The sequence below is a fragment of the Hippopotamus amphibius genome, chromosome 15 (assembly GCF_030028045.1).
Source record: "Hippopotamus amphibius kiboko isolate mHipAmp2 chromosome 15, mHipAmp2.hap2, whole genome shotgun sequence".
NCBI lineage: Eukaryota > Metazoa > Chordata > Mammalia > Artiodactyla > Hippopotamidae > Hippopotamus > Hippopotamus amphibius.
Window position 1 is genome coordinate 7,372,075 of NC_080200.1, and position 7,827 is coordinate 7,379,901.

At 56.9% G+C, this 7,827-nt stretch overlaps 1 protein-coding gene across 8 annotated transcripts; it reads left to right on the top strand.

The window, feature by feature from the left end:
* On the top strand, positions 1–6,252 carry ELOF1 (elongation factor 1). 8 transcript variants are annotated; one of them, XM_057710150.1, is made up of 5 exons: positions 3–61; positions 351–385; positions 3,858–3,991; positions 4,176–4,246; positions 4,520–6,252. In XM_057710150.1, exons 3-5 carry the CDS (start codon positions 3,876–3,878, stop codon positions 4,582–4,584), a joined length of 252 nt encoding a protein of 83 aa, XP_057566133.1. In that variant the 5' UTR covers positions 3–61; positions 351–385; positions 3,858–3,875; the 3' UTR covers positions 4,585–6,252. The 8 variants fall into 8 exon arrangements, with proteins under 8 accessions (XP_057566135.1, XP_057566132.1, XP_057566133.1 ...); XM_057710148.1 differs by adding an exon at positions 737–791 and having other exon boundaries at positions 8–385; XM_057710147.1 differs by having other exon boundaries at positions 8–385; positions 4,520–4,625; positions 5,531–6,252.
* The last annotated feature ends 1,575 nt before the right edge of the window (positions 6,253–7,827 follow it).

Here is a 7,827-nt window from a genome sequence, read left to right on the forward strand (position 1 = left end):
AGCCGGAAGTCACTGTCTCCTGGGTGAACGAGGTCGTCACAACGAGGGTCGGCGAGCACAGGTGAAGGTTCGCGCGGGCGGGTGTTGGGGCCGGGTGGGACTGGGCGCTCTGCCACTCCGGGGTTCTCACGCGGTCCTGGAGGAGGCGCCGAGGGCCCAGGGCTTGGGGGGCGGCCCATCGGAGAAGTTGACTCCCCGGATCCCAGCGGGTTCTAGCCCTCTGCTCGGAGGCCTGGCTTCTACCGGAGGCCGGCGGGAGGCGACGCCGAAGCCTCGGTGAGCCTGGAGGCACGGCCCCCACCCGCCACATCTTGAGCCCTGGCAGGGTCGGTGACTGAGCCCTCTTCCAGCCTCCACTTGGCGCGCTTTGGACCTAGATCGCCACGTAAGTACGGTTCGAGGCCCCTGGAGCTTTACGTGGAGGTCAGACCCCTTTTCTGGAGTGTGGTTGGCGGGTGCTGTAGTCACCGGGGAAAGCTGTTGCGATCTATTCAACAGTTATTGAGCGCTTCATGCATACCAGGTACTATGCGTGCTGGGGATTCAGCAGGGGGCAAATCACGCTCCCAGCCGAACCCGCAGAACTGACATTCTAGTGTGGGGAGACCTGCGGTGAGGTTCAGAAATCTGCACGCTTTTTTTGAGCACCCCCAGGTGATTATGTTGCAGGATGTACCCAGGGGCCGGCTTTGGGGGGAAAAAATTCAACAGAACACCCTCTGCCCCACCCCTGCAGTGAGAGCCTGGCTACAGAACCGGCTACACCTTACTAAAGGCTGCAGGGTATTAAGGTATTGTGGGATCTGGCTGCTGCTTTCCTCTTATGTTGCATCTCACACGCATCTCCCCATTGCTCACTGGGCTTCAGCTGTACTAGTCTTTCTCTTTCTCAAGAAAAACTTTGTCTGCCTTGGAGCCTTTGAAGTTGCTATTCCCTCTTCCCTCTGCCTGGACTACCGTGCATGGTTGCCTTCTCTTATTCAGGCCTCAGCTTAGATGACTCTTACCCAGAGGGTCCTTTGGGCTCCATCCTTAAGTGAAGTAGCCCTGTCCCAGAAATGTTCACTCTGCCCTGTTTTATTAACCTCGTAGCACTTACCAATATTTGAGATTATCTCCCTTGTTAGTTAACTTAAGGATCTGTCTTCTTCCACTAGAGTATCAGTTGCGCAAGAGCAGATACTTTGCCTGCCCTGATTGGTTTACTGTAGGCCTGGCATTGGTCCTTCATTCATTCAGTAAATATTTGTTGAGTGCCAGCTCTGTGCCATGAGCTGTTCTAGGCTCTGGGGATACAAAGAAAAGAGAGAAATCTCTGCCCTGGAGGAATTCACATTTGGAGGGTGCTGGGCAGAGTGAGAGATGCAGGGAGACCAGTGAGGATGCTGTTGTGATCATCCAGGCCAGAGATGACTGGGACTCAAGACTCAAACCATGGAACTGGCCCTGGGAATGGTGAGAAGTGGTCAGATGCTGGGTGCCTTTCATGTCTTTTACCAGTAAAACAGTGGGAACAGGATGGGATAAGGAGTGTGAGAGAGGGCAAAAGGAATCGAGGAAGAGTCCAGGGTTTTTGGAGAGATGGACTTGCTGTCCATGGGAGAGCAGATTGAGGTGTTCAGAGCTTGGTTTTGGACAGGTTATGTTTAAACGTTTGTTAGCAGCAGGCAGGAGTGGGGCTAAGGCAGGTGGTCAGGGGGGCCTGAAATTCAGAGGAGACATCGGTGTAGAGGAGGAGTTTGAAATCCTGACACTGGGTGAGATCTCTGTGGAGATGAATGGAGATGGAGAGGAGAGGGACCCAGAGACTGAGCTTGTGGACTCATTAGTGAATTAGGGGGTGGGGGTGAGGTTGCAGCAGCAAAAGAGACTGTGAGAAGCTGCCATTGAGGAGGGGGGTGGGAGAGTGCAGGGTCCTGAGAGCCCTGTGAGAAACGTGGGCGGAGGAACCAGCATGTCCAGTCCCCTGAGGAGTGAGGACTGCCTCTTGGGGTGGACAGCGTGGCGGGGGCTGTGGAGAGAGAGTAGGAGGGAACACAGACAGTTCTGCTAGAAAAGCTCGCAGAGAATGAAGAGGTTGTTTTTACTTTTATTTTTTTAATTTTGTTTGTTTGCTTGCTTTTCGGCTGCGCCGGGTCTTAGTTGTAGCACACGGGATCTTTTTTAGTTGTGGCATGGAGGGGTCTTTAGTTGCGGCATGGAGGGGTCTTTAGTTGAGCCACGTGGGATCTAATTCCCTGACCGGGGATCGGACCCAAGCCCCCTGCATTGGGAGTGCGGCGTCTTAGCCGCTGGACCACCAGGGAAGTCCCTGAAGAGGTCGTTTTTTAATGATGGGAGAGCTCATAACACGTGTGTTTGTTAATGATCTGGTAGGGAGAGAAAATGTGATGTTGGGATCCAGGGCACAAGGTAACAAATTGTTTTTGTGGGAAGAGTGGACATTCTTCCGTAGCAAAGGAGAGAAGGTTGAGTGGGTGGTCCTGGGGGCTTGTGGGTTGTGGTCTCTGACTGCTTCTGTGTACTCAGCGAATTGGAAGCAGCCTTAGTTAGGAAAAAGGATGTTGCGTAGAGAAGTGGTCATCAGTGTGAAAGAAACTCTGGTCTTTATCTGGCTGTGCTGACCTCTGCTGTCGTGGAGAACGATGCCAGAATCAGAGGGGGATGGGGGGGCGAAGGCGGGGTGGGGGTGGGGGGGCACTTGGGAGTTTCAGGGCTGGCAAACGCAGAGCCCTGGGCCCAGCGCCTGACACGGGAGATGCGCTCAGTGGTAGCTGCCTCTGAGACATCTGTCCCTGGACATGCCATTTTCCCCAACACCTTGCTCTTCCTGTGTGTCAGACCTCAGAGAACAGTACCCCCCTTTCCCCTTAGCCACCACCTCTGTCCCCCGCCATAGCCTTGGGGGTCAACCTGGACCCTTGCTTCTCGCCGTGCTCCCCCGCTCCACTGACTTGTCTCCTCAGTTTCTCAGCCACTGCTGCCCTTCCACCCCGCGCATCCCTGTCCCGGTTCCGACTTCAGCTTCCTCCAGACTTTTGACCCATACTCCTTGGTCTCTTAAAAACACAAAAACGATTTCTTCCTTTCGCTCCCCAGGGCCTCCAGGATCCATCCGAACGATCAAAACCCTCCCGCCTGCCCCTCTCCCCGACCTGTGTGGTCCCCAGACACTGGCTGGGCCTTCAAACACCTGCCCCTTAGCTTTCACATGGCTTTTCTCTGCTCCAAATGCTTGTCCCCTGCTTCTCTGCCCAGCAGCCCCTCATCTGCAGAGAGTCAGCCCAAGGGGCCCCTCAGAAGGCTCTGTCACACCCTTTCAGTGTCATTCCTCCTGGCTGGCAGCTGCATGTCCCTTGACAGAAGGAGCAGCCTGAGTAAAATCACCAGCTCCTGAGCACGCCGGTGTGACTGGCCTATCACAGTCTCATCCTCCCTGGGAACTGTGGCTTCCTGTGTAGGTGCCGACAACGGATGGGCCAGGCCTTATGCAGGCAGTTTACTTACCATATGTCCTGTGGGCCCCACGAGACCATTCTAAGATGGCAACCTCATGTCTGTTTCATAGACAGGAGACTGAGGCACAGAGAACTTAAGTAACCCACCTGGGATCCTGCAGTAAGTAGGGGAACTGGGGTTAGAACCCAGGCCGCCTGACACCAGAGCCTGTTCCCATCCCCTCCACCCATAGTGCACTGGGAGTGCCTGCCTGCCCAGCCCCTGGGAGCCTTGGGCAAGTCCTCCCCTCCCATCACCAGAGGTCAGCCAGGCGCGCTTGCTGGTCCGCTTCCTGGAGCGTGGAGCGAGGGCTGCGTGGGTCCCACACAACGCTGACTTCTGCCCCTTTCCTCCCACAGGTTTGCTCTCCTGCAGACATGGGGCGCAGGAAGTCAAAACGGAAGCCACCCCCCAAGAAGAAGATGACAGGCACCCTAGAGACCCAGTTCACCTGCCCCTTCTGCAACCACGAGAAGTCTTGTGATGTGAAAATGTGAGTGGGGCCCGGGATCCTGCTTCACGGGGCCTGCCCTCTCCTTCCTCAGTCGGGAAGCAGCTTCCCGCCACCCCCACTGTCCTCTGTCCTCCATTCCGCCCCAGCCTTCCTGGTTAGGGCATCATCCCCCACAGACACAGGCCCCTTGGTTCACTAGTCCCTGCATCTTCTCCTGTTCCAGGGACCGGGCCCGCAACACCGGAGTCATCTCTTGTACCGTGTGCCTAGAAGAATTCCAGACACCCATCACTTGTATCCTTGGGAAACCAGGCTTTTTCCAGGGGATTGGGGGTGGTGTTGGGGGGGGGGGGTCGGGGCTGCCCTGCCCAGAGTGGGCTGCTCAGGGACACCCAGCCCTGCTGTGCGCCCTGGTGGTGTGGCCACTGAGAGGAACCAGTGCCACGTGCTGACTTATGTGGGGCGACAGGGTTCAGGGCAGGGGTCTGGCTAACAGTGGCATGAGCCAGAAGTATGTATAGGAAAGGGGTCCATTGCTACCAGTTGCCCTTGACCTCAGTGGCTCAGATCTGTCAGAACCAGTGGACGTGTACAGCGATTGGATAGACGCCTGTGAGGCAGCCAATCAGTAGCAACGCAGAGGACCCACCCCCTTGGCAGCCTCGCCTGCTGGGTACCAATCCAGAGACATTCCAGGGTGCAGGGTGTGGGTCCAGGGCCTTTGCAGCCCTGTGTGTGTGTGGAATGCGTGTGGGTGTGAGTGTGAGTGTATGTGGCTGCAGGTGTGACTGAGGGGGTGTCCTCATGGGCACGGGGTGGAGTTGAAGGGCCCCAGGGGCCTGAACTGCCACTGGACTCCAGAAGCCTTTGACTTGCTCCCTCCTCTGGCACCTGGCCCCGTGGCTCCTCCAGGGGCCTGTGTCCTAGCATCCTAGGCCAGGGCAAGCCCAGCAGAGGCTGCCTCAGGACTCCAGCATCTTCCCCACCTCACCAGCACTTGTCCATTTGAACTGGGCAAGAACTGCCCATCCTCCTTCCCTGCTTCCAAGGCCTGTGGCCTGGGATTCAAGCCACAGGCCCCCTGGCAGGGCGGCCTGTTTTCATATTTGGTCACTTTTGTGGAGGAGGGAGGGGCTGGGTTGGGGATAGCTGTCAGTCAGCAGCCCTTAAATAAAGCAGCCAACGCAAAACTCCCAGCTCTCTGATTTCCTGAGCTCTGGGTCAGATGCAGGGTCTCAACGAGGGAACGGGGGAGACTGAGGCATTCAGAGGTGGCACGGCAGGCCATCAGAAGTGGGGTTTGCTCAGTCCTTCAAACTCTCCAACGTTGTACCCACTATAAGCATTCAAGGTGAAACCAGGGCAGTGCTGGGCTCAAGGGACAGGGATGAACCCAAAGACATCTGGCCAGACGTTTACAGTCACAACAGAAACCAGGGCCAGCAAAGCCTGGGCGGGGGGGTGTGGGGGGGTGTGGGGTCAGAGAAGGTTTCCTGGGGACAGCCTGAAAGGCTCAAGGGCCACCCTGTGCCAGAGACTGCTCTCAGGTTTGCCTGCCTTCCCCCCATGTCCTGACAGCCACCAGGAAGATGCTCACAGATGAGGAAACAGGCCAGAGGAAGATGCTCACAGATGAGGAAACAGGCCAGAGACAGGAGGTCACCGGCCCAAGGTCCCACAGCCAGAAGACTGCACCACTGGGCCTTGAACCCAGGAGGCCTGACTGCACAGCCCAGGGTCTTACTTCCTCATGAGTCCAGAGACCAGGCTTAGGGAACAGCTCCTGGCTTCCTGGTGGCTGTGGAGGTGGGGAGCACTGGAGAAGAGTAAGGGACCATTGTCCTAGGGTGGTGAGGAGTCTTGGAAGGCTAGAGGTAGAGACAGATGCACACGTGTGGTGTAACAAGAAATATTTAGTCTTTGTCCCTGGTTCCTGGCACAAAGCTTCTAAAACACTTGGAATTTCCTGAGCAACCGGGGTATCTTGTCTTCCATAAAGAGTCCCTTTTGATCTGATCACTCATGAGATTATGCTAATGAGGTAATTTAGAGTGGGGCCCTAGATAGCCTCAGGATGGAACTCCCAGCCACAGCTACCAACCTTCCGGGAAGGGGAAGGGGCCTACAGATTAAGAGCTATGAAAACAAGATTTGGTGAGCTTCCACCCTTGGTGAAAACGGAGAGGTGCTGGGTCACTTGGAGAGGGTAGGAAGCTCCACACCCCTTCTCCATTCCTTGCCCTCGGCATCTCTCCCATCTGACTCCTCCCGATTTACATCCTTTTATAATAAACCAGTGATCTAATAAGTAAAATGTTTCTCTTGAGTTTTGTGAGCCACTCCAGCAAATTAACCAAATCTGAGGAGGGGGTGGTGGGAGCCCTTGATCTACAGCTGGTTGGTCAGAAGCACAGGTAACAACCTGGACTTGTGATTGGCAGCTGAAGTGGGAGTGGCAGTCGTGGATGGAACCCTTATCCTGTGGGATCTGATGCTTTCTCCAAGTAGAGAGTGTCAGAATTGAGTTAATTGCTTGGTGGTGTTTGGGAAAAACACCTGAACAAGGCTGATGGTGAGACCCCAGGTGGTCTCGAGGTGTGGAGGTCCTGACACTCTGGCAGCCTGGGGCAGGTCCAGCTCCTCCACCTGGCCTCGTGAGCCTGGGCAGCAGGTGACCTGTGGTTTGGCTTCCTCGTCGGTACAGCGGGAAGGATGATAGAACCTTCCTCCCAGGGCCACGCTGAGGGTGGAGGCGCCTGTCGTGATTCCCGGCACTGTTCAAGCAGACTTGGACCCACCAGGACAGCGAGGGATGTGAACAGCAGAGGAAGGTGCTGCCCTGGCCAGGAGCCCTGGCCACCAGGCCCAGCCACTGGGACTGGCATGTGTCCCCCGAGGCCCACTCTGCCCTGACATGCCCCTCCCTGGCACTCCCACCTCCCTCTCCAAGACCCCAGGTGGGGTCCCCTGGCCGACGCAGGACCCAGCGGGCATGGGCAGAGTGGTGGGCAGGCGCCTGGGTGGGGCGATGCCCTCTGAGGTCCAGGGAAAGGGGTCTCCTTCTTCTGCCAATTAGGGCCCGCCCACCTCAGGCTCACAGGCCAAGTGCTAATATGGTGCTGTTTCCCCGAAAAGGCAGGGCTCTGGGCCAGGCAAGGATCCTCCTCGGCACAGCTTCCCCAAGCTGGCCCTGCGGGAGCAGGACTCAGTAGCCAGGCCAAGAGCGCCTGGAATCCGGTTTACAAGGCCCCAGGGGCCGTGTACGTCTGTGCCAGCGGGTCTTCTGATGTCCGTTTCTGCAGGTCCCCACATTGCAGCCTTGCCCCCTGCCCTAGGGAGGGAAGGGGAGAAGGCTCTGCCCTACCCCCAGCATGGCCACATCCTCTCCTTGGAACCCTGGCAGTTGGTCGCTTCCGGGCAGGATAGCTGGGACCCACATCACCGGGAGAGTGGGGTCCCCTCTAAAATGTGGGGAGGTTGGGACCTCATCCAGACTTCTGGGATTCTGGGCTGGCAGGCCAGGCGCTTGGGCCAGCCGCACCCTGCAGTCAGCTACTTAACTGCTCTGTGCCAGTTGGGAAAGAGCCATTGCCTTGGGCATCCGAAGTGCCCGTCTTTCCCCACCCTGTCCCCTCCCACCTTCCCACAGTCTACTCCAGGGCTAACGCGTTCTCCCTGCCCACAGGGGCCTCCAGGACCTGGCCTGTTGTCCCTTCTCATGGTCAGTGCAAATGTCATCCCTGTCTGGAGCTGTCATTTCATTCAAGCTTCCCATTGACCCCCCAGTGTTCAATGTCCTCACTTTCCTAATGGGCAACCAGGACTAGGGAGGGGAAGTGACTTGCCCAAGGTCACCTGGCTAGCAAGATAGCTGT